Source organism: Neohortaea acidophila (assembly GCF_010093505.1).
Source record: "Neohortaea acidophila strain CBS 113389 unplaced genomic scaffold BDY17scaffold_3, whole genome shotgun sequence".
Taxonomy (NCBI): Eukaryota; Fungi; Ascomycota; class Dothideomycetes; order Mycosphaerellales; family Teratosphaeriaceae; genus Neohortaea; species Neohortaea acidophila.
In genome coordinates, this window is record NW_022985512.1 from 195,590 (window position 1) to 222,569 (window position 26,980).

Below are 26,980 nucleotides of genomic sequence, written 5' to 3' on the forward strand. Positions count from 1 at the left end.
GCCGCCCTTCAGCTCCTAACGAGGTTGCCCACCAGTTTCACTCTGCAACAAACTCCCACAACTTCTCCAACTTGTCATCCAAAACTTCGGCTGCATCTCTCAACTCTCGGCTCGCGCTCTCTGTGCCTGCAATCAGTGTACTCGGCGTCACTATTTCAACAAATAATCAGCGTACATCACGACATCAAGCTTGCAGCACGTCCTCACATTGCACCACATCCGTCCCTTTCCCATCCTCTCGCTCAACAATTAGGACTTCAACCGGCACGAACAGACCCGCGCTAACATCGTGCCGCAACATCGTGACGGCAATCTGAGGATTCCCAAAAATGATGCGGGTCACTTTTCGACCTCCGTTCACGCCGTACAAGGCCATCCACGGACCATGGTCGAATTGCTGGAATTGCATGAATCCGTGGGGTCCTAGAGCCGCATTCGTTGCTTTCTCAAAGGCTTCCTTCGATTGTAAGTGGTCGAGGATGCCGAGCCCGGCGCTGCTGGGCTGTTTGATGCTGGAGTGGAGGCGTTCCAGGACGTGATCGAAGGGTTTTTCGATGGTGCGAGTGACTCGCGTGACTTGGTACGTGGTCTCTGTTCTGGTGGCCATGGCTCCTGACTTTGATGATGAAAGAAGATGCAGCTGGTCGAGCTTAAAGACGTGGTTTTGCCCTGTACGGGGATGATTACTGAACACGATTACGCCGCGGCTTCCCAAGTTGATAAAACTACAGGCATGTCTGGAACGCCGTACTGCGAGGCCTTTGTCTGTTGTGTCACCACTTCATCATTATCGAAGTGGAAGCCGGGATTTAACCCCTCCATCATCGAAATGAGCCAAAACTCCCGCATCGATGGCGATGGCGCTCGCACAAAGGACTCATCTTCGTCAATACCGTCGCACGCAAAGAAGATTCTCCTAACCGCTTTGATTGGCAATGAACGGTTAGACATGCCAGCGGCGGTGACAGATCTCGCATCAACGGTTGTCTTCACTCCAGATGTCGAAACATTCTTGCCAACGCCTCTGAAAATGACAGAGTCTGCCTCTGCGTTGTGGGCCTGTATTGGACTCTTCGCCAGTGCAATCTGCCGGGAGCGGCACAATACCGAAGCACCGAAGAAGATAGCAGTGGACGTATACTCGGCGACATTGATGCTCTGCTCAGTCTTCCTCTTCACGATTGATGGCAAACAATTGGCGAAGAGCCCAGCTGGCCCCCGAGCAGTCCATCTCGACAAAGGACACATTCGGGAGACATACAGAGGGCTGGTCTCGAATATGTATGAGACGTTGTTGAATGAAAGAGACCTGCTTGCTGAACGTCTACAGCTACAAAACGGCCGATGGTCGATATTTCCACACCCATGGAAGTCTCAATGCTACGCCGACGCTCACTATGCTGGGTTTGCCGCATCACCGTCCCGATTTGGAGGGCAACATTGAAGGGTGCAAAGACATCTACCGAGCCGCTGTAGCTGAGAGGGATAGTGTGTCACTGGAGGCGGAAGCTAACGAGCGATGGCTGCAGCCAGGTGTAATTTGCCGTGCAGTCGAAGAGTACGCAGCAACGCCGCACGGCAAGCTGAACATTGAAGAGTCTCTCTATGCGATCTACAAAACTCATGAGCAACAGTCGCGCACCCCCTGGCCGCCAAGCCGGACTCCTGGTGCTCCACTGGCAGGCATCAAAGTGCTCGACCTGACCAAAGTCATTGCCGGTCCAACGATAACACGAGTCTTGGCTTTGATGGGTGCAGACGTCCTGCGTGTATCGACAAACACGCAGCCTGAGGCTGTGCCCTTCATTGCGGATGGCCAAATAGGCAAGCGAGATACTGATATCAATCTCAAGACCCCGCAAGGAAAAGCACAGTTCGAGAGTCTTCTCCAACAAGCCGACGTCGTTGTTAGCAGCTATAGGCCCGGTGTTTTTGAAAGAATGGGACTTGGGAGAAACTGGGTCCACGAGCTAGCCAGGAGACGTGGCAAAGGCGTTGTGTATTGCAGGGAGAACTGCTATGGATGGAGTGGTGAGTGGAGTGGTCGAGCAGGGTATCAACAGATTAGTGACTGCGTGCGTTTTCGAGGTCCACTTGTCGACGTAAACGTATGAAGCTAATCCAAACCCAGGTTACTGGAGCAGCTTGGGAACAAGGGCGCTTCCTTGGCCTTGACGAGCCAGTCATGCCGCTGCTACCCAATTCCGACTCGCAGTAAGTTACAAAGCCGACTTTCCAGGGGCGACAAGCTGATCATACGACTTCTAGGACCGGCTTGACGGGAGGAATCGCTATAATGCAGGCTCTTCTTCGGAGATCACAAGAAGGCGGCTCCTACAACGTTGACGTTTCGCTGAACCAGCTCAACAATTGGCTTATCCGGAAAGTTGGACTGCACGACCAGCAGGCGCAAGCATCGCTCCGCGCCCTGCACCCCGACTTCCTCCCCAGACACGACACTGGATTCTTCGAATTATGTCCAATGGTCATGGAGGCTACGAAGAAATCAAACGGCACAGGATCGGGCCAGCTCTGGGACCGAGCGAGATTCACAAAGGCCGACATCCGGTGGGGTAAAGAGGGCGAGGTGGCCGAATACCTGGACTGGAGGCGCATAGTCTCCGCGGAGAGTGAAAGTGGCAATGAGATGGTGTTCGACTTCTCGAGTGCTTCATGCATGCCGGGATCTGATGAGGCGAAATGGCTTACTAGTTAAGAAAAGAACATCGTTCCGGAATCTAGGAAGCTGAAGCGGTAGTACGCCCTTACCGTAAAGGAGCCACATATAAGAACACATCTCAATAAGAATATAACAACCGCGAAGAGCGGGACTATCGCACTCGAGACGCTGGCATGAAGCCCCAAAAAAGGAACCCTCCGCCGACGTCGGCGCTTTGGGAGGCGAAAAAAGGACGACCAACATGGGACTCGAACCCACAACCTTCCGCTAACATCGCTGGATCATTCAATCGTGAGAAGACACGAGAGGGAACTACCATAGGAGGCGGACGCTCTACCATTGAGCCAATCGGCCGAGATATCTTGACAGAGCAAGAACGACCCGGGGATGGGCAAACTCTAATTGGTTGAGGGCAAAATTTGAATATGATGCCCATCAAAACGCACCCCGAGGTTATCCCGCGTCTCGCCCGTCCAGCCTTGCGTTTAATTCGAGGAGGCTTGGTGCAAGGCTTCTCTGACAGTTGACGAATGCAATGAACAGAAGGCGCACATGTATTCATACATCTATGTAATCCAATCACTACTCAGCCTCCCGCAGGGTATCAAGTGTATAATGCAATCCTCTCTCTCAACTCCCTCCACCATCCATGATGGCCTTGATGTTCTTAATGCTAATGGGCTTCGTGAGGTACTCATCCACCCCCGCCGCGAGCGCATCCTGCCGCGCCTTCCCATTCGTAACGCCGGTGACGGCCACAATGCGTGTCCGGCGCGCAGAAGTCCGTTTCTCTATATCTCGTATGAGCGCGGTGGCCGCGAAGCCGTCGAGCAGCGGCATGCTCATGTCCATCAGGATGACGGAGAAGGCGGACAAATTCGCGGCGAAGACGCTCACTGCTTCCAGGCCGTTGTGCGCGACTTCGTAATCGTAGTTGAGGCGCTGCATAAGGGCCACGAGCAGCTTCATGTTGACCATGTTGTCTTCCACCAGTAGAGCCTTGGGATTGCCTTGGGTAGATCCAGAGTCGGAGACGGAAATCGACGCTTTTCGACCTGCTGCGCCGCCGGGGCTGGTGAGTGGGGACAGGCCTGAGTACGATTTCCGTAACTCCGAGTCCGTTCGCATGACGCTTGGTCGAGTGCTGCGGAAGGGCATGCCGCCATTCGCCACCGGGCTGACGGGAGACAAGGTGTCTGCCCCGGGTAATGCATGCCCGTTTTCCTTCGGTGTGGTCGGTGTTCTCTGTAACGCATTAAACGCTCGGAGGAGCTTCAGCGGTCCAATACTGCACGCGCGTCAGTTCAAGTCTGGGGTAACGGCCGGTAATGCTGGACTTACGGGTGATGAACGACTGCCGTAGCAACGGAGCTCTCTACGATTTGCTCAACAGGAGGTGCCTCGAACGATGATTTGAGAACCAGCAACCCGCTCGAATGCGGCGAGAGCGTGGAGATTGTATTGGCCCAGGACTCGGCTTGCTCGATCTTCCACCTCAACAAATCGGCCTCGAAGATTGCGTAGACCACCGGATCAGATGTCGTCGGGGCTGTGGAGCCTTGGGACACCTCCCATTCCAGCCAAGTAGAGACGGTATCTTTCAGCGCTTCCACAACTTGATGCGCATCGGGCTGTGTGATGACGCTCTGCTCTCCGGGTAAGGTGAGCAGATGAAGACGCCTGGCGGGAATGCTCGTGAGGCTATCCAGTCCGGTAGAGGTGGATTTCGTCGTGCGGGAGAAGGCCAAGGGACACTCAAACACCACGACTGTGCCTTCCCCCAATTCACTCGTAATCTTGACTTTGGCCCCCATATCACTGGCAATCTGCTTGACGATACTCAAACCAAGCCCACTGCCAGCAGTATGCGAATCCTCCTGCGTGAAAGGTTTGTAGGCGTCCTGTTGCAGGAAGCGTGCAGACATGCCGACACCGGTATCTTGCACAATCAGTCGCACGCGTGAGCCTTTGGGTGCGGTTGGATTGCGATCGGCATCGAGAGCGGCAAGCGTCACCGACACGCTTCCACTCTTGGTGTATTTGAGGGCGTTGCCAACAAGATTGGTAATGACTCTGGTCCACGACCCGGGCTATGGCTTCGTTAGCAGAGCTGCCCCGTTTACTTGACCGCTCCATCCAACTCACTGATATTCGCGCAGTCCAATCGGACCGCTTGTCCACGGAGAGAGTCACTGCTACAGGCTTTGAAGCTCCCACACCGAGCTGAAAGGCCGAATCGTCTTGCAGAGCCTCAGAAGACACTGCTATTCTAGCCACTCCCTGAAATCTAAAAGCCGAAACAAGCGATTCAATGACCTCTTCAGTCAAGCGGGCCACGTCGACGTTCGAGGAAACGCCCATTTCCTCCACGTCTCCGGCCGCAGAAGCTTCCTGGTGGCGTGCGTTGTCGGCTTTGATCCGTTCGGCCTTCTGCGTGCGCGAAAGATTGCTGATTTTGGAGTAGTCCAAGATGTTATTCACACTACGACAGGATTAGCCGAGCCTCAATGCCGCGAAAGTACAAGCAGACATACGTGTCCAGTAATGTCCTGGCCGCCATCGACACGGTGTGTGTCATTTCGAGCTGGAATGGGGTCAGCTCGCTGTCTTGCAACAGCTCAGTGCCCGCGAGCACGCCGTGGAGGGGTGAGCGGAGCTCGTGCGAAATGGTCGATATGAAAGATCCTTTCGCATGGCTTTCGGCTGCAGCCTCCAGCTGGGCAATTCGAGACTGCAAGCTATGACCGAAAGCCGCGAGGTAGGCGAGGTCGTCTATTTGATCGAAGAAACGGTCCCGGTCATTGCTCCAGACAATAATGCCCGATTGCCAGCGTTCATTCTGTGAGATTGAGTCAGCTAATAACCCATCGAGTGTCCTTTCGATCGACGTACACTTCGGAGGGGGTAAAATGCAATGCTGCGTGCCCCGACAAAGACACCACCAAGGTATTTGCCGTCACGTTGCTGCTTTGTTACGGGCTTCACCGGCGTTGTGGCCAGATCGCTGCCGGCGGTGGATGATTGCTCTTCCCCCGAGCTCGAGTAGACCATCCCATCTTCGCTTAGATTGAAGACGCGCCCGTGAGGATGGCTATGAATCAGACGCAACAGTCGATCGCGTCGCAAGCTGTACCGGCGCCATGACGATGACTTGGCGAGGCCTGAAAGTAGACGACTGGAAAAGCCAAGCACCTTGCAGGTGCCATCGGAGCTGTCGGAATCAGAGGACCCTGACTCGCTGGGGGTTGCGCTCTTGTCGCTTGGGCTCTGACTGTGACTGTCCGATGTCAATGCGTTAGCATCGCCCGCCTTTGCGACAATGGACGCAGCATCGACCACAAGAACGCCCTCGGCGCCAAGAGCCTCTCGCATGAGATTGCTCGCGTGAGCATATGCTGTGCGCAATGCCGCTGGCAAGTCTTTTGCCACCTCTCCGCTCGATCTTCGCTGTGTGGCAGTCCTCTGCGCCGCCGTGTCGTCTGTCATCTCTCGCCGGGCGCCATCTGTCGAGCTTTGTCCGAAGTCTTCCGTTGCTGTGTCAGGCGCACTTTCGTTGATGCCGCCAGCAGACTCATCCGATGCAATCTTGGTCTGGAACTCCTTCTCCGCCGCAGCGGGTCCCTTTCTTGACGTGGCGTGAGTACTGTCATACCCCACGCCCCCAAACTCGTCGTCTGCACGCTCTCGATCTCCGGCGTTGGTGGCAGTGAAATCTCCCAAATGCCGGCCGCCTCGTCGCGCGCCCTCTTTCTCTTGCTGAATCCACCATTCGCGTAGACTCCATTTCCCCTGATTGAACAGACTGAGGCCTTGAATCTGCTGCGCCGCTCGCCGCCGGGCAACCCGGACGACCGTATTCTCCAAATGCTTGACGCACGTGTCTGCCATCTCCTCTGCAAGACTCATCTCGGCGGCGCTGATACCGTAGCGGGGCTTGTCGTCGAGCACAGTCAGAGCGCCGATGACGCCGCCGCGAGGGTCACGGAGAGGGACGGAGAAGAAGAAGCGATGGGATGGGCCGCGTCGCAAAAACCCCATATCCTTTGATGCTTCGTTGTTCGTCAGATCGGAGTAGATGGCGTAGTGGGCGGTGGTGCCTTCGCGGTAGTAGAACTCATCGCTCGGTGGAGGCTCTCGCAAGTGTCGTGCTCTTTGCCATTGGACCAAAGCAGGCCCGTTCAGTCCCTCCTCCCGCAAGCAGCTTGACGTGCCGATCCACAGCTCGTCGTGGGCATTTTCGGTCGTGTCGTATTGGAGGCTCAGCGAGCGTGTGGACTCTACGAGCATGTACTCCACCGTGCTGCCCATGAGCGTGACGAAGCAGCGACGGCATTGAAGCCTGAGCGCCGTCAGCTGGGCAAAAGCAGCCAGGGCCGTGTCTTTGCAACTCTCCGGCTTCTCGCCATCGGCGCGGCCATCGCGGGGAAAGGCAGGACGGTCGAGGTGTTCAGGGCGGAAGGTGGTGCGCCAGGCGTGCAGATATCTCAGCGCCGTCCGCTCCCGCGCCGCCTCGGTGCTGCGAAACAGCAGGGAGCGCTCGACGGGCTCCGCTTCGCCCATCGATGCCGTTGTGCTATCGCAAAGGGATGATGTTCACGCTGGGCCATGCTGGTAGCGGCAAAACAGGTAAAGCCTGGGGAGGTGCTCGATCTCGGAGGCCGGAGCTGCATCCCGGGATCGATGGCTGAGTCAGCCAATCGCACGTGTAGACCGCGTTCCAGACCGCGTTGGACCACCACCAATTTCGATGTCTTAAGAAAGTACCTTATGCGCCGAACCTCACATTCTCCATGATCTTGTCGTACGGAAGGCATCCTGTAGGCTACGCGTACTTTCATCTTGAGCTCAACATCCACGTGCAGATCATTCGGCGACCGAGAACCGGAGTCGGTGCGGGCCAGAGCTGTCCGTAGTCATGCTCGCTGGGTCGTGCCACCTCGGAGACTGGCTCAGGTATGTTCGGCCGTGATGGCGGCTGTGATGGCGGCCGAGAGGGATTGTAAGAAGCGCGATGGAGAGAGTGGACTCGTTGCAACGCCTTGCAGCAACTCTCCTTCGCTGTGCTAATCATCCAAAGCCCGACGGACTTCCGGCAAAAACTGCCCCCGAGTGTCTCGGGCTTGAGAGGGTCCATCCACGTCGGACAGAGAGCTGCGACGGACTCGCGAGCTGAACGGTCTCTTGCTCACCCGATTAACCCGTGTAGAGTTGCACATGTGAACTCAGCCGCGACGGTTTCGCGAGCTGAACGGTCTATTGCTCGCCCGATTAACCCGTGTAGAGTTGCACAGGTGTATTCAACCATGGCGAAGAGATTACCATCCTACGACACGACTATCTATAAAAGCCTGCTCCAACTGTTGGAATCCGGCGTGACCATGTCTACCAAACCAGCCTCGACTCCAACATGCCACCAACCAAAGTACTCATCATCGGCGGTGGCCTCTCCGGCCTCGCCCTTGGCCAATGTCTCCGTGCCGCCAACATCGACTTTGAGGTCTTCGAGCGCGATCGTGACGAGAAGTCACGCCCGCAAGGCTGGGCCTTAACTCTACGGGAGTAAGCATGAAAGGGCTAGAATCCGCCCCTTGGCATATGCACGTCTCGGCTGACGACGACGACAGATCCCTTGCGGGGATATATGAGTTGTTTCCCAAAGACATGCCTCCACTCGAGGAGAGCACGAGTCTCTTCAAGGATCTCTCAGCATCCGATCACGACTTGGCCGGTCTCCTGTCGAAGAAGGACAAAGTATCCTTTGGCGGCGTCTTGTACAACACCGGCGAGCTTCTCGCAGAGATCAATGCGTCGGAGCGGAACGACATTGAACATCATTGGTTTCGGGTCGACCGGACGGCCTTTCGCCAATGGCTCTCGCACGGACTGCAAATCACCTGGGCCAAGGAATTCGTCAAATACGAAGAGACTGACTGCGGTGTCCGCGCATTCTTCGCCGACGGAAGCTCAACACGAGGCACCCTTCTCATCGCCGCCGATGGAGCACACAGTCGTTGCCGCAATCAGCTGATGGGACCCGGAAATGTGGTGTTGGAGCATGCTGCCGGAGGCACCATCAGGGGCGATTTCAACGTCACCCGTGAAGAATACCGTGAGCTTTTGCAAAAGGGCGCGGCCGTCCTCACCGCCACAAGTCCCGAATACCATTTCTTCATGGGGCCGCGCTTCTTCTCGAATAAAGATCGCACCGGCACCTACTACTGGGCTGTGACGTGGGATAACAGGGACGATCCTCGGATCAAGGCTTGGACACCTGACACGCATGGAGACGAGGCGCGGCAAATGGCACTGGAACTCTGCTACGATCTGCACCCGAGTCTTCGTCGATTCATCGAACAGACGTCCGGCGATGAGCTCCTAGACTCCAAGGTCCAGCTCCTGCAATGGGCTCCGGATGTTGACCGCCTGCCTGGCCGAAGGGTGACATTAATGGGAGATTCTCTGCATACCATGACGCCTTTCAAAGGTGCCGGGGCCAACACAGCACTACTAGATGCTTTCGATCTGGCGCAGCTCATTGTGCACGCCGGGGAGAAAGGCGTCGACGTCAGCAAGGTCATCCCGGTGTACGAAGCTACGGCCGTGCCACGTGGTCGAGAGACGAAGGAATTCAGCAAATCTGCCTCACTTCAGCCTGATCCCACGCATTGGTCCAGGACGATGGAGAAGGTATTTGCGGCAGGATATAAGTGGGAGAAGCTGGATCTCGAGAAGGTGGCGATTTGAACTCGGACGCAATCTCGAAAGCATCCTGTAATGCATAATCCATAATTTCGAAGAAACATTGCAAACTTGTACATATGCCTCTCAGCTGCACCTCGATGGCCATAACTTAAGGCCGGCGTCGATTTGTCAGCCCGACCTCACTCGCTGACTTCGTATCAACAACCTTGGCATTACACTGCGGATATAAAAGGATTCACTTGCGCTATTTAAAGTCCAAGGTATCCAAGTAGTCGTTCGACAGACATATCTCACGTTGATTTGAAACGGTGAGATTGATTCAATCATAGAACCCAAGCATTCGTCGAGCAACTGCTTCCAGTCAACAATGTCTCGCTACGCCGAAGCGCACAAAACCCCGAGAGGACCAGGCGACGCCCGTCCAACTGCGCTTCAGGTGGTTGAAGATGAAGGCTTCATCGGCAAGCTTACCGACAAGGTGTTCCTCGTTACGGGCGTGTCGAGTGGTATTGGAGTCGAGACAATGCGAGCTTTGTACGCAACGGGTGGTCACGTGTTTGGCACCGTGCGAAATATGGAAAAAGGTCGGGGGAATCTCTAAAGCGATGAAAGCTGACGGCAGCTGATGACCAAACAGGTCAAAAGGCCGTCGAAGAAGTCAAGGCCAAGACTACTGGAGGCCAGATAACGCTCCTCGAAATGGACAACGAGAGTCTGGCGTCCGTGAAGCAGGCAGCTGAAGCCTTTCTCCGGCAGAGCAAGAAGCTCAACATACTCATCAACAACGCTGGGTATGTCTGCTTCTCCAGTCTGTTTCCAGAACACATCGCTGACTGTGAAATACCATCAGCGTCATGGCCACGCCAGAAGGCCGGACCAAGGACGGATTCGAGCTGCAATTCGGCACAAACCACGTGGCCCACTTTTACCTGTTCCAGCTGCTGAAAGACACTTTACTCTCCTCGAGCACACCCGCCTTCCCCTCCCGCGTTGTCAGTGTAAGCTCCTTCGGCCACCGCCAAGGCAGCGTACGCTTCGACGACAACTTTGAATTCACCCGCGACCCGTACAATCCAGGCGCCTCGTACGGCCAAAGCAAGACCGCGAATATATGGCTTGCGAACGAGATTGAGCGACGGTACGGCACACGCGGCCTGCATGCCACATCTCTGCATCCCGGCGGCATCCTGACCGGCTTGCAAATCCACGCGTGGGATCCCAACAACCCGCCCGCAATGCTGAAAGAGCCAACAGTGGCGAATTATCTCAAGAACACTGAACAAGGCGCGGCGACGAGCGTGTATGCTGCACTGTCTGCGGAGTGGAAGGACAAGGGCGGGCGCTATCTCTCTGATTGTGTGGAGCAAGGCCCGTTTGCGCATCCCGAGGACCCGATGTTTGTAGGCGATGATGGATACGAGAAGTGGGCGTACGACGAGGAGGGGGAGGCAAGGCTGTGGAAGGAGAGCTTGAGGCTGGTAGGGTTGACCGATGATCGGTAGAGACTCGTAACTTGCGTAAATCATTGCAATATCGACAATAAATGCGGGATAATCGCTCGTGATAGCATGCAGCTGTCCGATGAAGATGACTCTTTCCCCTGACTAAAACGATACGTCCGCGTTCGAAATCTTATCCACCGACGGCGCCTTCTTCATCTCATCCTTCTCGCGATCATGCGTTTCCTTCTCCTTGATCGAATCGCCCAGCTCCGAATCCCCAAGCTGCTGCTGGTAAACAACCACCAAGTCTTGGTCTCCAAACAATGCAGCCACCTCTTCCAGCGGCTTGTGCAGCGTGTCGGGGAAGTAGAAAAAGGCCATAAGCGAGCCGAAGACGGAGCACACGATGAAGATGATGTAGTAGTAGTAGCCGATGGTCGCGAAGGCGGTAGGGGCTGCTTGCAGCCACACGATGTTGATTCCAGAGTAGACGCAAGTCGCCAGGGCGTAGCCTTTGGCGCGCAGGTGGCTTGGCCAGATTTCGGCTTGGTAGAAGAATTCCGGACCATCGAGTCCGAGTTCGAATGAGACGTTGTAGAGGAAGATCATGGCGACACATGCCCCAAGCTGTCAAGATGTCAGTCACGTGACAGGATTTTCAGGCTCCAGGGCAACCACTTACGCCAGCTCTGTTGGTCGTCTTTTCGTAGACGCTCAGGAGGATCGTCAACATGGTCAAGAAGAAGGCGCACATCCCATAGCCCGTGCCTAGTAGGCGAGTACGGGAAACGCGATCGACAAAGGTCATGGCGACCAAGCTCCACAACAGACAATTGGCGGTATATCCAGTTTGGAAGAGGAGTTGCTGAACGTTGTCGAAGCCCAGCTTTCCAAAGATGATGACGCCGTAGTCTGTGCGAATGGATCAGTAAACCGCGATACAAGGCTTGGTTTTGTTCAACGAATACTCACTCTGAATGACCAGGATTCCAGAACTCATCACGCAAAACAGGAGGGTGATTGTGATGATTGCTCGCTTGCGGTACGATGGCCGGGTGAAGATCTCCCTGTACGTAGCCGGTAGGGTGCGGTCAAGTTCGATCTGCTTGCGACTGCAGTGACGTTAGCAATAGTATCGACCGCGGTACTGGATGCCATACATTTGGTAAAACTCGCGTCGGGCAAATTCATTGTTCGCGTCTGTCGGGTCACGGTGTAGACGGCTGAGCACCTCCCACGCCTCCTCTTCTCTGCCCTTCGATAGCAGCCAACGCGGGCTCTCAGGAATCCAGTAGATTCCCAGACAGACGACGAGTGGTGGAATCATGGTCAAAGCCAACGGGCCGCGCCAGGCATCGGAGGATTCGAAGAAGAAGAAGCCCAGGCCAATGTACCCTGTCACAACGTATGCAACGTTGATGCCTACGGCGTGGATGTCGGTCAACATTCCGCGGTCCCTATCAAAAAGCCGTGTCAGCTGGGAAAGTCAAAACGAGTTTGGTAGTGCTCTCTCGCTTCTCACCGTGGTGGGACAATCTCGGTGATGTAGTTCGGAGCTGCGGCTACGCAGTGGTAGGCTCTGGGAGCGGACAATCAGCGGCTGTCAACCCATTTGCGGCCAGCGTCCAAACAGGAGCCATACCCCCATCCAGCAAAGAATCGGAAGCAAATGAACATTCCAATATTCACCGCGCCAGTGATCAAAGCCTGTGAGACGAGGACTGTTGCACACGCGACGAACATCGACCATTTTCGGCCGTACGCGTCCGCCACCCTGGAAAATGGTCAGTCAGAGCGCTTTGTCGCTGGCTCGATGCCTTACCAGCCATGGACGAAGGGTCCGAAAAATCCGCCGGCGTAGAATAGGCTGCTCGTCGCGCCGAGGAGGGCGTTTCGTTGATGATAGTGCTTCTGTCCTTCGTCCAATTCCATCGCGCGGTACCAGCTCGGCTGTCCGATTGTAGTGGAGATGATGGCATTCGAGGCGCCATAACTCATCGAGACAAAGGCCGCAAAGAAGACGACCCAGAGGAGACTCCATCGAATGACATGTTTCCGCTCGACCAAAGTTTCTTGAGCCATGTTTGCGGATCAATGATGAATAAGCAGGCTTGTCTGGCATAAAGGAGAGTGAAGCAGACCGTGTGCGGATTAATAGCGTCTAAGGATTGATTGCACGGAGGATCATCACCGTGGAAGACGGCGGGCACATGGCGGTGGCGTTTCAACCCTCATTTGGGGCGTCATCTACGGCGATCACCGCTTGGGGTCCCCGAGGTCTACGGTATGGGGTAAAGTTGGGGTCGAGCGCACGTGCAGAGCTTACGCAGGGATCGCGGGGGGCTGTATACGAGCGATGCTTGCGCTGCCTTCTTGCGGTTGTGGTAGGGAGGAAGGAAATGACGTCCCCTTCCCCACGGGGTTTCAATTCCGGCGGCCGAAAAGTGGGGCGGCGTGCCGCGATGCCCGTTGATGGCCAGCCTTGCGAGGGCCAGGAGACCATACCGTCGGAAATGTGAAAGGTCATTTGACTCAGCCATCGATGGGTGACAGTACGCGTGTTGGCAGTCCGGGGCATGACCGATTGGACTCGGAACGCGCCTAGTTCTGAACGATCCAGTGCGCTGGTAAGAGTCGCTGCTGTCGTCGTTGTCAGCCGCCGGCAAAATCGGCATCCGCTTCGATTGCCGAGGCTACTCTCCCCGTGTATGGCACATTCACAATCCTTGCGTACGGCATTCAATTCAACGCGCTGGCCTTGTGCATGGAAAAGGGAAGCTTTTGTGAGTACTGCACAGATCGTGATAGGTAGCCTGGCTGGGCAATCTCTTATGCCTAGCCCACTGGATTGGCCTCATATCTTTCTTGTACATGTCCTCGTAGTCGATGCTCGGAAGGATACCAGTAGAGTTGTCTCGATGTGTAGGATATACAGACGCTTCCAATACCCGACCACAGTTTGATTAAAGATTTATGAAAGAACGAGAAATGCCATAACTACGGTCTGTTGCATGTCGTTGATGCCGAGAGGGCTTTATGCGGGGGCCAAGGATCTGGGGATGACCCACGCGTGAGAGCGGCCTAGTCACCACTTCACTTCCTGGCATTCGCCCAATCGTCCTTCGTCATCCGTCCCTGCATGATATTCCTACAAGGTCGAATGTAGCCGCCAGGCCTGCAGGCGTGCTCTCGCGCATAGGCTGGCATCTCGAGGCGTGCCGAACATCCCCACACACCCACAAGCAATCATGGCCAGTAAGCCCAGCGGAGTGCGCAAATACTCGGCGGCGGCCTGCTTGTCTTGCAAGAAGCGCAAAGTGAGGTGCGACAATGGCAAACCGCGGTGCAGCAATTGCGTGTTGTACGATGTCGAGTGCGTCTTTGGCGACGATGGACGGCGAACATCTTCCACCACAAAGGCCATCTCTGCCCTCAAAGCTCGCGTGCAAGAACTCGAGGGGGAATTACGTCGATCTCAGGTGAACGATCAGCCCGACTCGGATTCCCAACGAGGCGAACAGAGCAAACACAACGTCGCAGGCTCTAGAGAACAACAGCAGCCATTGCCATCACAATCAATCTCTCATACCGAAAATGACGACAATGAAGGCCTTCTGTGGAACGACTCCTCTATGATTTCGCCAAACTCAGCCATGGATGCATCTGTAATGTGGAACATGGAAGATCCCCAAACCAACTGGACAGGCCCTGTGGATTTTCACGGGCACGACTCCAATCTTTTCATGGTCGAAAGACCCTTTTTCGGCGTCCCACTGCTACATCAGGCGATCGAGCTACCGCAACTCTCTCCGCTCACCTCTCATCCCGACTCGGAGATCGGGAACGCATCGCAAGGGGGAAATACTCCGTCGAAAACTGAAACCGACGAGCACGTTGACTTGAGTGAAGACGAACTGGCAAGTCAGCTATCTACCACGACCGGCTTCTACAAGACAGGCGAGGACGGTCACATGCGTTATTACGGAGCGACTTCGACACTGAGAATGACCAAAGAGAGCCCGTTGTCGCTGTACTCACCAGCAATCCGCCCCGTGCGCAGTGACGGTGCACGAAACATCGAGCAAGCTGGATTGTCGTGGGATAAAGATGCAGATTTCGAAGAACACCTCACGAAGCTATATTTCACCTGGCATAATCCCTTCATTCACGAAGTGGACGAAACCATGTATCGACGTGATAGGGAGGTGTGGCGCGCCGGCGAAGACACTCCTTTCTTCTCACCAGGCCTGGAAAACTCGATCCTTACGACCGGCGCACTCTACTCCTCTCGCACTCATCCGGGCATTTCAGGTCCCGTGTCAGAATTCTTCAATGCCCGTGCGAGGATATATCTAGACCTGGAAATGGACAGTCCTTCCTTGGCCACCGCACAGGCGTTTCTAGTCCTTGCGGCCCACGAGGCAGCCAACTGCCGAGATTCGAGAGCATGGCTGTACAACGGAATGGCCGTACAACTCATTACCGATCTCGGCCTGCACGTTGATGCACAGCGAGAGCGACAACGGTCCGACGGATCCACGGACGACCACAGCATCACCAATTTTCGACACCGGCTTTTCTGGGCAGTGTACATGGATGATTCGTTCTACAGCAGCTACCATGGTCGGCCGTCTCTCATGTTCAACATGAAAGTTCACGTACCCGGTCCCGTGCCATCGACTTGTGCTGAGTGGAAGCCATACTGGGATTTTGAAGAGCGGAGCGATGCTGTCGGACAATTCGACGAGCAACAACTGCGTCAAATACCGGTCTATGTTGCACAACTCGCCATGAAGCTGGGACGCATACAGGGACAGCTGTATCATGCCACACCGGACAAATCGGACAAGACTCTAGCTTCGGTCCTCGCCATGACAAACGACCTCGCATCATGGCACGCATCTCTGCCCTCGACAATATCCCCGGAAATGGCTGCACTCCCTTTCGTAGTGATCCTCCACCTCCTCTTCCACGAAGGCATAATCTTCTTGCACCGCCCCTTCCTCGCTGATGCACGGCCCATTTTTGCAGGCAACATGACAGCAAGCCAGCTATGCAGCAATGCAGCCGTGGAGATATGTCGGTTGCTCGAGACGTCCAAAGCGAAGTATCCGCTCAAGTACCTCAACGGCTCAGCTGTTCGCATCGTCATTGCCGCCGGCACAATTCATGCCTACGATAGCGTGGTATACTCCGGGCCCCGGGGGAAGCAAGCGCAGGGCCACTTTCTGAGCGCCGTCCGCTTGCTTGGAGAGCTGGGCACGACTTTTAACAGCGCTACGAGAGGACTGGAGATTATCACCTCGCTTCGCAGCGAGTGGCAGGCACGACGATTTCAGCAGTCGAAAGGGAAGCGGAAACGGTTGGGCTCTATTAAACAGAGTAATGGTTGAGGTTCTTTCTGAACTCAGACGCGCTCATCTCCGTTTCCCTTTCGACTTTGTGCCTTTCCACACCATCTCGCCATGTGTTGCAAAGGATCGAGGCCGCTTGATCCTTCCCCAAGCTTTGGGAAAGATCTTTGGGACGAGAGCGCACAAGATACAAGCCAGAGCTAGCAGCCAAACTCCGCCAACAACTTTTGACTCCATTGGTGACAGCGCTTCTAAGAGCCGAGTCGAACTCGCACGCATGGAACGATGCCCCGTACAAGCATTGGTGGGAGCCGCCGTCATGAGGGTTTTAGATCTGCCGAGCGAGTTGCCAGCAACATCAAAAGCCTCAGCAAAGACACGAGCCGCATGCCCGCGATGGATGAACGACGTTTCGAAGCCTGTCCTTTCTTTCACCCCGATCCGTCTTGCACCAAAATCCCCACCGTCAACGGCGTTGAAACTCCACTCATGCACTTCCGTCGCTCCATTCCAGCTCACGTGGAGAATCGTCAGCAATTGGCCGGCATTGTCGCAGACAGCTTCCGCATGCAGGTCCGGAGGATCTATCGGTCGGCCGATCCACGGGAATTTGAAGCCGCGATAAGAATGAGCTTCCACGCCCAGCACTGCCTGCATGGCTAATCGGCCGTCGGGCGTGTGTTCGGAGATCCGGCTCGAATACGCCCAGCAGATGAAGGCGTTGCCGTTGGGAAGAGTCTGGAAGTTGCCTGCAGTACAATGAGTCGAGCTCGCTGTGAAATAACCCGATTATATACCTCGTGCATTGATCAAATGCGCATTTGGATGTGCATACTCCTGCGCCACTTCTGCAGTCATGCTTTGGAGGTCGAGGGAGAGCACGAGACCTCTCGAGTAGTCATGAGTGCTCTTCGCGGACTTGTCATCGCCCATGGCATTGTCAAAAGCGTCATCACGATGTGAGTTTTGTTTTGTGAAGCAATCTGCGCATCATGCTGTCGGGAGAATCTCCCGGCTTTGAGGAACGGGATTCCAAAACGTTGCAGTTACGTTTCGCATGGAGTGCCGAGGGTCACATCGATGTCAATGAAAGCTTCGTCAAGCCGGTCTGCAATGGCGTTTGGGACTTTTTGTGAGCGAGACCCTCGACAAATGCATCAACCAGTACTGACCGTCCACGATTAGACACGCGAATTCCGTCGACAAGTTCCCTGGTGGCGACTACTTGCTCTGCGGCAGACACACCGACACTCTGTACAAGATCTCCGGCCAGGACGGCACAATCCTTTGGAGGTTTGGAGGGAAACAAAGCGACTTTGCATTTCAGGGCCATTTCTCCGGCCAACACGACGCTCGGATCATCGCTCACAACGAAACCTATACCGTCATCTCCATCTTGGACAACGCCATCCGGCCCGGGCTGCAACCTACGACTAACAACTACTCACGAGGAATGTTGATTGGCCTCCACACTGATACGATGGTTGCCAGTGTCCTCCAGACCTACCCTCACCCACACGGTGGATACGCTGTTGGGAGGGGAAACTTCCAATTGCTAGGCAACGGAAATGCCTTTCTGGGCTGGTGGATGCAAGGTCTGATTAGTGAGTATACGTCTGATGGCCGACTCCTGATGGACGCGAGTTGGCTTCCTCGACTCAAATCGTACCGCAGCTACAAATTCGACTGGGTCGGGCATCCCGCGGAACCGCCTGATGTTTTTGTGAGAAGCGCTTGGACTGAAGGACGAATGCAAACGATGATCTATGTGAGCTGGAATGGAGCGACGGAAGTCGATCATTGGGTGGTGTACAAAGCATCCGGGGACGACGGTTCGAGGAAACGACTGGCTGCTTTCAAGCGGACTGGATTCGAAACAGCTTTCAAGTACGACGGATTCGAAGGAGATATGACGATCGAAGCCATCGATCGAAGTGGCAGTCCGTTGGGGGAGTCCTTGATTGTGACAATCGAGCAGCCAAAAAGAACACGATGGACGTACGGCCTCGAGCGAGCTCGACGGACCCGCATTAGTGCCTTCGCGCTTTGCAGTCTTGTTGTCGTTTGCGTGCTGGTAGGCGTTTCTTTGGGGCTCCTCAGGAAGAGCAGATTCTTGATGAGCGGATGGGATCTACGCGGCCAGAAGTTGTACGAGCGAGATATCTTGAGACGATCAAAATGGTTATAGAGGGCATCCTGCATAATGAGGATTTTTTTCGTACTGTAAAGAGCACAAGGGACGGGGGAACAGTATATCAGGGTTTCAAATGCTTCACACCCCTTTTACATGCACGAGCCGCGCTCATCGTGGAGATTTCACATCCCATTCGGATGCGTCCAAATGTTCAGTCCCGCTTTGACACCATGGGAGAGCGGAAGACCAGCATGGAGAGTACGCCAGTCCCCCGATCCATCCAGCCTCGTGTTACGCCAGAATAGAGCGCTCCCAGGCACCGGTTTTGTGGTGAGCGTGCTGTTTTGACACTCGAACCATTTGCACCACTCCTCGTCCTGCGATGACCAGTCAACCTCTACGTAGGGAAAGCGAGTCCCGCAGTCGCTGCAGTCGGCATCAAGAATGGCGAACACGGTCGACTCGCGATTGGTGACTTTTCCGTCCTTTTCTTCCAGCCAGTCGTGATGGGGTTTGTATTGTTGACCATCGACATAGTAGGTCATTTGAGGCGTTTCAACTAGGTCCAGAGGTACGTATCCTTGCAACTCGGCCGCTCTTTTCATCAGGCATCGAACTATCGGATCGACTCGGGGAAGAAAGGCTGTGGAACTGTTGCGAGCATTGGGCATGATGATGTTGCTGTTCGTTCTAACAACCGATTGCGTGAGTCGGGATTTCCTGCAGAGCGTCAGATCGAGCGGCGTCTTTGTTTCGATTCATCCATGCTCTCACGTACCCCAAGTCTAACAAGTGCTCTCGCTCCGACATCGTGACGAAGTTTTGGATGTGCATTATGAAAGGATCGTAGGCAACGAGGTGGAATTTCCAGTCCGGTTGGTCGCACTCAACGCCATCTCGAGTGCCGACCACTGCGTCGTTCTCGCTCGGAAACCAGGCAAGTGCGATCGATATGGCGACAAAGCACAACAAGCCATCGCGCACATACGAGCAGCATGAGTAACCACGCATGATCAATTGGTGTTTGTGGAGAAGAGTTGACTCAATGTAAGTGTGTGAAAACTCCATCGCTGTAGGACATTAAATGGTCGGTTTTAGCGGCGTTCTATGCATGCTGACACTGGGGAGGCTGATCCGCACAATTTTGGTCACGCAGGCAAGGTAGGGCCGGGGCTGAATGTTGCAGGGAGGCCGCGTCATGCGCTGCACACGGACGTGGAGGTGTACTGCATCGCGAGCTGAAGCTGTGGGGGTGTCACGCATATCCTGTAGCTTTCTCAGGCGTCGGTCGGGGCTGAACAAGTGTCGTGCCAGAGGAAGGGAGACAGACCTTGAGTGGCTCGCCTAGATTACAAACAAATAAGCTGACCTCGGGAGAGCTTACGTAGCAACAGCAATTCACTTTTTCTGCACCATAGCCTGGTGGGATTTGATGAGTTGCAAGTGGGTTTGTGGGGGCCGCGCTAGAGAAACGGGTACCGCGCGGCACGGCCGGCAAGGCAGGATCCACCAAAGCTTGTCGCAAGGCTGAGCCCAGCTGAACGACTCCAACGGTACCTCATTTACGTTGCCACTCGGGCAGCAATCTACTTGAAGGTCCGCAAGAACATTGTGGAGAGATTGAAATTAAGACTTGTGTCGTCTGCGCAGTAAATTCATGAATTCAAAAAAAACTATACTAAACGAGTGTGGTATTTAGACAAATGGAGGTCGCGGCGTGAAGCACAGCAATCCGCGCTCAGGTACCACATCCGTTCTCGCCCGAGGGGATGGAAGCATCGCAAACAACGACCTCGCCATAGCAGCATGGATTGCCGTTCGTGGAGCACTAACATTACTCGTCAGTCTTGCGACATGAGCCCGAAGACATGAGGGACAAACAGGTCTTTCGGAGTTGCACTTCACCGAGCCGTTGTCTTGAGTGTGGCAGTAACCTGCGCCATCGTTGCCGCCACCAGTAGAGCAGGTCTAGTTGGAATCGTTAGCGAGGGACGGTACACTTGCTTCAGAACGGCGACTCTTACGCCAGGATCCATTGGTCCTGGGCCGACATAGGACTCCACGGCGCGAGGAGCAGCCATCACGGGATCGGGGGAGCGTTGCTTGAGGATCCCTCCAGCATGGACTGCGGTGGAGCCCATAATCGCAACAAGAGAGATGAGCTGGGAGAGTTTCATTGTGATGATGAAAATCGAAAAGTCTTTCTGCAAAGCGTAGGAAGGTATTGCACTCTGCCTTCATTTGACGGGGATTTTGAGGCACTTTATATCTTTGAGCGAGAGGTTTTCATCAGCGAAAGGACGATGCAATGATGACGAACGTCTCTCCAATGCTCTCTCAGCTCGTCAGCTGGTGAGGGATTTTCTCGCCAATCGTTTTGAACAACATGGCGCTGGAGAGTATACAAGCCGTCAGAGCTGAAAAGAAGTACGAGTGGGCTACGTTCACTCGCTCCTCACCGACTACCACAATGAGACTAGGTTGCTTTATAGGACTTGTAGAGATGCAACACGGCAGCAGCGGAAGCAGAAAATCGTCATCAGAGTGGGATTTATGTAACACACTAGTCGGCAACGCGCGCTACATGGTGATACCTGCGTGGGGTTCACGTGTCAGTTCCGTCTCGATCGCCAAATCCATTCAGTGAAAGTGTTGGCGCTCGGTTCAGTACGTAATTACCATGGATGATCAATCTTGGGATGCTTCATATCCGCCACGTCTATCTATCCACCCGTCAATGTTAGCCCTAGTAGGAGGCTGCGGACTTCTCCGATGTACACTTGATGCGGGACGCGATCAGAGATCGAATCACAGATTGAGGAGAGTAAAAACGGTACTTCAATCTGTTCGACTCAAAAGCAAACGAAACAGCAAATCTGTCGTAAGACCAGCGAAAGTAGTCGCAAGAAAGTGGGTTTAAAAGACAGCGAAAGTAGTCGCAGTAAAGTGGATGAATAACCAGCAAATCAATCGCTAGAAAGAGTTTGTAAAGCCAATCTGTCGTTTCGATTGAACTGATTTTATTTCGTGTTGGCATACGTCTCGTCGGCGTGTGCATCTGAATCTGAACCTGAATGAGGGCGTGGTATGAGTAACTTCTTCAATCTCACCTTTGATCTCCGTAATGCTTAGCGTGACTGCAGCGCTCGCGATGAGGGGTAGTCTTCACAGAGTACACGATTTGCTCTGATGAAAACGAGAGGGAGTTTTGATGATGTTGTGTCGAAGTTGTGAATTTCCAACCTAACCTATAAAGCTCAATGTCGGGTAGCTAGCCAATCAGACGCCAGTATTACCGTCCGCTTCCGAGGGGCTAAGCTGCTACGATCTCGTTTGCAAACGGTGATTCCGTTTCGAGCGTGTACTATGCCCTCGATCATGCCTATCGTGCCCGTGAATTCTAAGCATGTGCCGCTGGAAAACTTATCACTGAGATTGAACAGCGATGCGCCGGTTTCCCGCGCCGTCCGACCGCAAGGCTTGAAATAAGCGCGCTAGGCCGAATGCGGCCCATCTCGCGATTCGATGGCGTTCATTGGATGCCCGGAGTATCGTCGTATAAGCAGACCGCAAATGTAAGATGGGTAATCATTAAACGAATAAATCCAGCATTGCATAAAGATGTCATCCATGGCCCAAAACGGAGCGTCTCGCGTTGCTGCCGATATGAGTGGCACGGGCAAAGCGATAGAGCGCACGAAAGACGATGAGGAAACCGCGGCTGAGTAATTCTCCATTCGCGTTACATTTCGTGTATAAAGGTGCCCTCGACACGATGCTTTCGCTCTTCTCCCGAATGCAACGACATCCCCTTTCCAATCCTCATTCTTCCGCTATCCAGCCTCCCCGCACCTCGCAATGGCCCAAACCTCAATCAACCATCGATACATAGCCGAACATAAAGATCCCCAAGGACCCGGAGATGCTCGACCTACTGGCATCCAGATCCTCAAAGACAATGATCTGATCAACAACATGGTTGAGAAAACCTTCCTTGTGACGGGCGGAACGGCTGGTCTTGGATTGGAAACCGTACGAGCACTGGCCAAGACGGGAGCAAACGTGTTCTTTACAGCGCGGAACGTCGAGAAAGCGAACAAGGCCGTCCAAGACATCGTCGAAGAAGTGAAAGGCGCGAAAGTCGACTTTGTCGAGATGGATAACACGAGCTTAGAGAGCGTCAAGACAGGCGCAGAGGCTTTCCGGCGGAAAACCGAGCAATTGAATGTTCTCATTTGCAATGCCGGTGAGTCAGCATGACGAATGTATCATTTCGGCTACTTCGCTAACCTTTGCTGCTGTAAGGCATCGGCTCCGCACCGTATGGCCGGACAGAAGATGGGCACGAAATGAACTTTGGCGTCAACTATCTCGCCCACTTCTACCTCTTCCAGCTGCTGGAACCACTGCTCTTGGCCTCTTCGACTCCATCGTTCCACAGCCGCGTGGTGACGCTATCCAGCAGTGCGCACTGGTTCTCCACCGTCCAGATCGGCAACTACAACCAAGAGAGGAAGCTCGAGGGGAAGATTGAGCCGCTTTTTGACCTGGGCGATGGGTACAATCCCCTCATTGCATACGGCCAGAGTAAGACGGCCTTCATCTGGTTGACCAACGAGATTGAGCGCCGGTATGGAGGGAAAGGGCTGCATGGGTTGAGTGCAGACCCGGGCACCATCGTCACGGCCATTTGGGGAGGCATGGACCCTCGCGCAGCGGAGGCTCTTCAACCCTACGTAGAGAGTGAGCAGATGCAAAAGGGCTTCAAGTCGGTGGAGCAAGGGATTGCAACGCACGTCCTGGCGGCTGCTGGGAAGGAGTACGAAGGCAGAGGCGGCCTTTATCTGTGCGATTGTACTACGCCGAGGGCGTTGGCGGACGACGAAGCAATTCCCGCGGACGGCTATCGATCGTGGGCGTTTGACCCAGATGGAGAGAAGCGGCTTTGGGCGGATTCATTGGAGATGGTGGGTATGAAGGAGGAGCCTTAGCGTTTGACGGCCCTGTAGCTCGGTCAATTGCACAGTGCACTGTCAGACCTCGAGTCGATCGGGTGTGTTCCGTCGAGTCAAAGATCTCCAGTCCGCCTCCGATAACTCGTGATCGACGATATCCAGCAAAGTAGCTGCTTCTTTGTGGCCGTAAAGATTTCGATCGGCGGGCGGAATCATGGTGCTGAGCATGGTACTCAAAGCAGCAGAGAGGGAGCACGAAAGCTCCGCGTCGATGAGGGTGAGATGTTGAAAGCGAGGCAGGATGGAGCGGAGTGTTTGTGCCCGCTCGCTCCGCACCGTTTGTTCGGTCAGGTCGTCCAATACGGAGAAGGCTCGAAGTCTGCTGGCCAGTGCTCGCACTTGCTCTTGCATGATTAGGATGAATGAGTCGGTGACTATGAGGAAGAACTCGGTGGCGATGTGGGTGGCAATAGTCAGAGTGTTGGCCTTCTTCTCAGAGCAGGCTGGCTCGAGGAAAGCAAACATCCGACTGAGGAGGTTCTGGCGCATGAGCAACATTTCTTTCGTCGCAACGTCCATCACACGGTACCGCTGGTGGCTGCCGGCATCTTTGATGAACGCACAGCTTCCCAACAGTTCCGAATAGAAGACATCCGTGTCTGGAGCCCGAGGCCCCTCGACAATCACTCGAGTGAATAGATCTGAGTCGGGTTTGGAGTCGACGTGGGCTCGCCGCGGCATCTGGGACCAGGCGTCTCTCGACAGAAAAGAATGCGGTTGAGAGATGAGGCCAGACAAGAAGACGGAACCCACTTCGAGCCCCAGGACTGCCTTTTCCAAAGCAGAGGAGGTGTCGGTGATGTTGCGAGTTTGGAGCATTCTGACCACACCTCGAGCGTGGTATATCCACTTTTGCGCGGAATAGTCTTTGTTGGCTTCGTACATTTGGAGCACCAAGGCCGCCGCGAGCGTTTCTGCGGCGTGAATCTCGCATGGATCTCGCAATGCTTTCTGCAGGCTGCCGAGGGCGTTCACGTAGGCAGTGTCGTAGATAAGGCAATGCAGCTGGCCGGAAGATCTTGTGTTCTGAGTGATGCAACGGACCGCATCATCCAACGCCGGGCTACGGCCGATGCATACGGGGAGGTGCATTAGGACATGGCCAGGCGGCATCATATCGAGGGTGGCAGAAAGAACACCGGCCTCCATCTTGTGGGCATAGTCGAGGCGAAGCAGCTCCGAAGATGACAGTGGCATGGGTAGCAAGCCATTCCGCGAGCCCGCGCCGTTCGCGTGGTTATGGATGAAGCGGGCATCGTATCCCGGACACTTCCATCCCGCCTGGATGCACTTTTGGCAGGCGGGGCGGGCAAGATCGCACTTGATTCTGCGCTGGCGACATGTAGCACAGCCGCGGCTGGTTCGTCTGCCTACCATGAAGATGAGGGTGTTTTGCTGGTGACATGTCAGATTGTTTGGGAAGGGAGGAGGTGCTCGTAGGCAGCTCTGCCAAGGAAACGTGATTGAATGTCAGCCGCGTGGGATTGCCCCGCTTCCACGCTCTCCGCCCCGCATTTGAAGGAGCCGACGCCCAACTTCAACATATAACAACTTGGAAGTTAGTCTGGTCCGTTTTCTAGCACGGAGGAGGCCGCTTGACGAGCGCCATGGGGAAACACATTCCGTTTGCGCAATACTTGTTCCGACGATTGACCCAGCTACACTGCCACAGCCTCCATGGCGTGCCCGGCGACTTCTTCCTTCGAGCCTTGGATCACATCCCTCAGTCAGGATTACGATGGATCGGAAATGCCAGTGAGCTCTGTGCCGGATACGCGGCGGATGGCTACGCCCGAGTCGGCAGTCAGCTTCTACGACACAAGCCTGGGTTAAGAAGCGGTAGTTCCCCAATTGTTGGTGCGTTGATGACCACGTATGGCGTCGGGGAGCTTAGCGCGACCAATGCCGTCGCCGGCGCTTACGCTGAAAGTGTGCCGGTTGTACATTTTGTCGGCACGCCTAGTCGGAAGGCGATGTGGGGAGACAACAAACTGCCCGTTCACCACACTCTCGGCGACGGGAGAATGAATGTATATGCGGAGATGGCCAAGAGTATCAGCTGCTCCCGAGCGCTGCTCTACAAATACGACGACATCACGACGGCGGCGGAGTTATACGACGAAGCTCTACAGATGGCCGTCATTCAGTCCAAGCCGGTCTATGTCGGTGTGGCGAGCGATATGTTCGAGCAGCCAGTGCTGGAGGACATGCTCGAGAAGCCACTTGACACCAAACCACCACTGAGCAATTGGCGGAGTGAAGATACAGTCTTGGATGTATTGCTCGACAAGCTGCGTACCTCCCGACGCCCGCTCATCATCGCGGACGGGCTGAGTTATCATTTCGACTTTCAGTCCGAGATCAACGCCCTCGTATCTCTCACCGGTATCCCTTCCATGTGTTTTACATTTGGAAAAGGCGTGATCGATGAGTCTCTGCCAACCTGGGACCCCGCCCTCCCGAACACGACAGAGTACAGCCAGAATGCAGATCTCGTGTTGATTTTCGGGCCTGTGTTGGGAGACACGAATACTGCCGGATGGTCTGCCATTCCAGACGTTCAAAATACCTTTCTCTTCAACCTGGACTCCGTGGCAGTATCAGGACATGTCGTACCGAACGTCCGGAGTAGGACCCTGTTGCAGCGGCTATTGATGAGGCTCAAAGAAGAGAATGTCGTCCGCAAGCCAAAATTTGAACGGACACAAAGAGATGCGCCAAGAAAGGCGCCTTCTGCGAACAGCACAATCCTGCAAGATGATCTATGGCCTGCACTATCGGACTTTGTAAAGCCAGAAGACACTCTACTGCTAGCAAATGGCACCCCGCTCGTCGGTGGCCGAGCCATCCAGCTCAAATCCGGTTGTCAAGTCATCGCAAGTCCCATCTGGAATGCCATAGGATCCATGCTGCCCGCCGCGCAAGGGGTAGCGCTGGCGAAGAGAGACCACCAACTCCCCGGCCGGACCATCCTCCTCGAAGGCGATGGCAGTTTTCAAGTGACTGCTCAGTCGATCTCGGACATTATCCGCTACAAACTCGATGTGACGATCTTTATTGCAAACAATGCCGGGTACACGTATGAGAGATGGCTTAATGGAATGCATGCGGAGTACAACGACGTTCCGGCGTGGCGGTACACTGATGCCCCTCGATTCTTCGGCGTCAAAGAGGATGACCCTACTTATCCGACTCTTGGCAGGAGAGTACAGACATGGGGTGAACTTCAAGAGGTGCTTCACGATGACAGGGTCGGCGACGGAAAGGGCTTGAAGATCATCGACATTGTCTTGGACCCCGAAGATGTACCCGAGAAGGCGAAGCCGGGGCTGGCGCGCGCCAGTAACGCTTTGCGCACGACTTGAAGATCGACAGGCGACGATATTGAGCTTTCAATGCCGGCATTGTCCGTCGAGATCAGTCCATCTTTCATCAGCGCCGCATTCGGTCAGATTTCTTTGTGACAAAGGAAGCGTCGCGGATGTCGAGACGGTCCAGGCCCAGTCTTTGTCCTCGCACCTTTGACTCGACTATATTTCCTCTCCAATGCCTGTGGGAGCTTCCCGGTCTGCAACGTTTCTGGCATTCCCTCTCCCTCTCCCAGACACTCTTTTACTTGACACCATTCACGAAGCAAACATCAACATGCTCCG

At 54.7% G+C, this 26,980-nt stretch overlaps 13 protein-coding genes and 1 non-coding gene across 14 annotated transcripts; 7 read left to right on the forward strand and 7 right to left on the reverse strand.

Annotated features, from left to right (window-relative positions):
- Positions 1-37: 37 nt before the first annotated feature.
- On the reverse strand, positions 38-607 carry BDY17DRAFT_321820 (uncharacterized protein; the record flags this gene model as incomplete). Its single annotated transcript, XM_033736702.1, has 2 exons — positions 38-150; positions 208-607. 2 exons carry the CDS (start codon positions 605-607, stop codon positions 38-40), a joined length of 513 nt encoding a protein of 170 aa, XP_033591498.1.
- Positions 608-759: 152 nt separating this feature from the next.
- On the forward strand, positions 760-2,824 carry BDY17DRAFT_292606 (CoA-transferase family III domain-containing protein). The gene is made up of 4 exons (XM_033732853.1): positions 760-1,281; positions 1,331-2,075; positions 2,132-2,214; positions 2,269-2,824. Exons 1-4 carry the CDS (start codon positions 830-832, stop codon positions 2,714-2,716), a joined length of 1,728 nt encoding a protein of 575 aa, XP_033591499.1. The 5' UTR covers positions 760-829; the 3' UTR covers positions 2,717-2,824.
- An 89-nt stretch (positions 2,825-2,913) lies between these two features.
- BDY17DRAFT_t13 lies at positions 2,914-3,034 on the reverse strand. Its single transcript has one exon. It is a non-coding gene; the product is annotated as a tRNA-Arg (tRNA).
- A 192-nt stretch (positions 3,035-3,226) lies between these two features.
- BDY17DRAFT_292611 (uncharacterized protein) lies at positions 3,227-7,396 on the reverse strand. Its single transcript, XM_033732854.1, has 5 exons — positions 5,573-7,396; positions 5,215-5,519; positions 4,826-5,162; positions 4,022-4,770; positions 3,227-3,968 (listed from the first exon to the last, which is right to left on the reverse strand). The coding sequence occupies exons 1-5, from the start codon at positions 7,238-7,240 to the stop codon at positions 3,311-3,313; spliced, it is 3,717 nt and encodes a 1,238-aa protein (XP_033591500.1). The 5' UTR covers positions 7,241-7,396; the 3' UTR covers positions 3,227-3,310.
- Positions 7,397-7,951: 555 nt separating this feature from the next.
- On the forward strand, positions 7,952-9,494 carry BDY17DRAFT_93906 (uncharacterized protein). The gene is made up of 2 exons (XM_033738851.1): positions 7,952-8,239; positions 8,305-9,494. The coding sequence occupies exons 1-2, from the start codon at positions 8,088-8,090 to the stop codon at positions 9,422-9,424; spliced, it is 1,272 nt and encodes a 423-aa protein (XP_033591501.1). The 5' UTR covers positions 7,952-8,087; the 3' UTR covers positions 9,425-9,494.
- A 255-nt stretch (positions 9,495-9,749) lies between these two features.
- BDY17DRAFT_308409 (uncharacterized protein) lies at positions 9,750-10,884 on the forward strand (the record flags this gene model as incomplete). Its single annotated transcript, XM_033735207.1, has 3 exons — positions 9,750-9,966; positions 10,020-10,173; positions 10,233-10,884. 3 exons carry the CDS (start codon positions 9,750-9,752, stop codon positions 10,882-10,884), a joined length of 1,023 nt encoding a protein of 340 aa, XP_033591502.1.
- Positions 10,885-10,935: 51 nt separating this feature from the next.
- On the reverse strand, positions 10,936-13,070 carry BDY17DRAFT_93966 (general substrate transporter). Its single transcript, XM_033738852.1, has 7 exons — positions 12,647-13,070; positions 12,467-12,598; positions 12,347-12,403; positions 11,985-12,281; positions 11,797-11,936; positions 11,507-11,736; positions 10,936-11,451 (listed from the first exon to the last, which is right to left on the reverse strand). Exons 1-7 carry the CDS (start codon positions 12,904-12,906, stop codon positions 10,987-10,989), a joined length of 1,581 nt encoding a protein of 526 aa, XP_033591503.1. The 5' UTR covers positions 12,907-13,070; the 3' UTR covers positions 10,936-10,986.
- Positions 13,071-14,072: 1,002 nt separating this feature from the next.
- Positions 14,073-16,217, forward strand: BDY17DRAFT_321826 (fungal-specific transcription factor domain-containing protein; the record flags this gene model as incomplete). The annotated part of the gene is made up of 1 exon (XM_033736703.1): positions 14,073-16,217. One exon carries the CDS (start codon positions 14,073-14,075, stop codon positions 16,215-16,217), a length of 2,145 nt encoding a protein of 714 aa, XP_033591504.1.
- Positions 16,218-16,776: 559 nt separating this feature from the next.
- Positions 16,777-18,430, forward strand: BDY17DRAFT_93998 (ASST-domain-containing protein). Its single transcript, XM_033738853.1, has 2 exons — positions 16,777-17,310; positions 17,364-18,430. The coding sequence occupies exons 1-2, from the start codon at positions 17,171-17,173 to the stop codon at positions 18,364-18,366; spliced, it is 1,143 nt and encodes a 380-aa protein (XP_033591505.1). The 5' UTR covers positions 16,777-17,170; the 3' UTR covers positions 18,367-18,430.
- Positions 18,431-18,494: 64 nt separating this feature from the next.
- On the reverse strand, positions 18,495-19,323 carry BDY17DRAFT_308413 (uncharacterized protein; the record flags this gene model as incomplete). The annotated part of the gene is made up of 2 exons (XM_033735208.1): positions 18,495-19,032; positions 19,091-19,323. The coding sequence occupies 2 exons, from the start codon at positions 19,321-19,323 to the stop codon at positions 18,495-18,497; spliced, it is 771 nt and encodes a 256-aa protein (XP_033591506.1).
- A 684-nt stretch (positions 19,324-20,007) lies between these two features.
- Positions 20,008-20,489, reverse strand: BDY17DRAFT_308414 (uncharacterized protein; the record flags this gene model as incomplete). Its single annotated transcript, XM_033735209.1, has 2 exons — positions 20,008-20,280; positions 20,337-20,489. 2 exons carry the CDS (start codon positions 20,487-20,489, stop codon positions 20,008-20,010), a joined length of 426 nt encoding a protein of 141 aa, XP_033591507.1.
- A 1,681-nt stretch (positions 20,490-22,170) lies between these two features.
- Positions 22,171-23,303, forward strand: BDY17DRAFT_321829 (short chain dehydrogenase; the record flags this gene model as incomplete). The annotated part of the gene is made up of 2 exons (XM_033736704.1): positions 22,171-22,558; positions 22,618-23,303. 2 exons carry the CDS (start codon positions 22,171-22,173, stop codon positions 23,301-23,303), a joined length of 1,074 nt encoding a protein of 357 aa, XP_033591508.1.
- A 42-nt stretch (positions 23,304-23,345) lies between these two features.
- Positions 23,346-24,704, reverse strand: BDY17DRAFT_308416 (uncharacterized protein; the record flags this gene model as incomplete). Its single annotated transcript, XM_033735210.1, has 1 exon — positions 23,346-24,704. One exon carries the CDS (start codon positions 24,702-24,704, stop codon positions 23,346-23,348), a length of 1,359 nt encoding a protein of 452 aa, XP_033591509.1.
- Positions 24,705-24,934: 230 nt separating this feature from the next.
- BDY17DRAFT_247693 (thiamine diphosphate-binding protein) lies at positions 24,935-26,692 on the forward strand (the record flags this gene model as incomplete). Its single annotated transcript, XM_033730845.1, has 1 exon — positions 24,935-26,692. The coding sequence occupies one exon, from the start codon at positions 24,935-24,937 to the stop codon at positions 26,690-26,692; it is 1,758 nt and encodes a 585-aa protein (XP_033591510.1).
- Between the last annotated feature and the right edge of the window lie 288 nt (positions 26,693-26,980).

Excerpts from the sequence above, each read along its gene's own strand:
- BDY17DRAFT_292611 (XM_033732854.1), bottom strand. The coding sequence starts at position 7,240 with ATGGGCGAAGCGGAGCCCGTCGAGCGCTCCCTGCTGTTTCGCAGCACC. Across the intron at positions 5,163-5,214 it reads GCCAGGACATTACTGGACAC|TGTGAATAACATCTTGGACT; the intron begins GTATGTCTGCTT and ends ATCCTGTCGTAG. Across the intron at positions 4,771-4,825 it reads ATTGGACTGCGCGAATATCA|CCCGGGTCGTGGACCAGAGT; the intron begins GTGAGTTGGATG and ends ACGAAGCCATAG.
- BDY17DRAFT_93966 (XM_033738852.1), bottom strand. The coding sequence starts at position 12,906 with ATGGCTCAAGAAACTTTGGTCGAGCGGAAACATGTCATTCGATGGAGT. Across the intron at positions 12,282-12,346 it reads ACCGAGATTGTCCCACCACG|GGACCGCGGAATGTTGACCG; the intron begins GTGAGAAGCGAG and ends GCTTTTTGATAG. Across the intron at positions 11,937-11,984 it reads CGACGCGAGTTTTACCAAAT|TCGCAAGCAGATCGAACTTG; the intron begins GTATGGCATCCA and ends ACGTCACTGCAG.
- BDY17DRAFT_292606 (XM_033732853.1), top strand. The coding sequence starts at position 830 with ATGAGCCAAAACTCCCGCATCGATGGCGATGGCGCTCGCACAAAGGAC. Across the intron at positions 1,282-1,330 it reads AGAGGGCTGGTCTCGAATAT|CTACAAAACGGCCGATGGTC; the intron begins GTATGAGACGTT and ends GAACGTCTACAG. Across the intron at positions 2,215-2,268 it reads CTACCCAATTCCGACTCGCA|GACCGGCTTGACGGGAGGAA; the intron begins GTAAGTTACAAA and ends TACGACTTCTAG.
- BDY17DRAFT_93906 (XM_033738851.1), top strand. The coding sequence starts at position 8,088 with ATGCCACCAACCAAAGTACTCATCATCGGCGGTGGCCTCTCCGGCCTC. Across the intron at positions 8,240-8,304 it reads TGGGCCTTAACTCTACGGGA|ATCCCTTGCGGGGATATATG; the intron begins GTAAGCATGAAA and ends CGACGACGACAG.
- BDY17DRAFT_93998 (XM_033738853.1), top strand. The coding sequence starts at position 17,171 with ATGCTGTCGGGAGAATCTCCCGGCTTTGAGGAACGGGATTCCAAAACG. Across the intron at positions 17,311-17,363 it reads AATGGCGTTTGGGACTTTTT|ACACGCGAATTCCGTCGACA; the intron begins GTGAGCGAGACC and ends GTCCACGATTAG.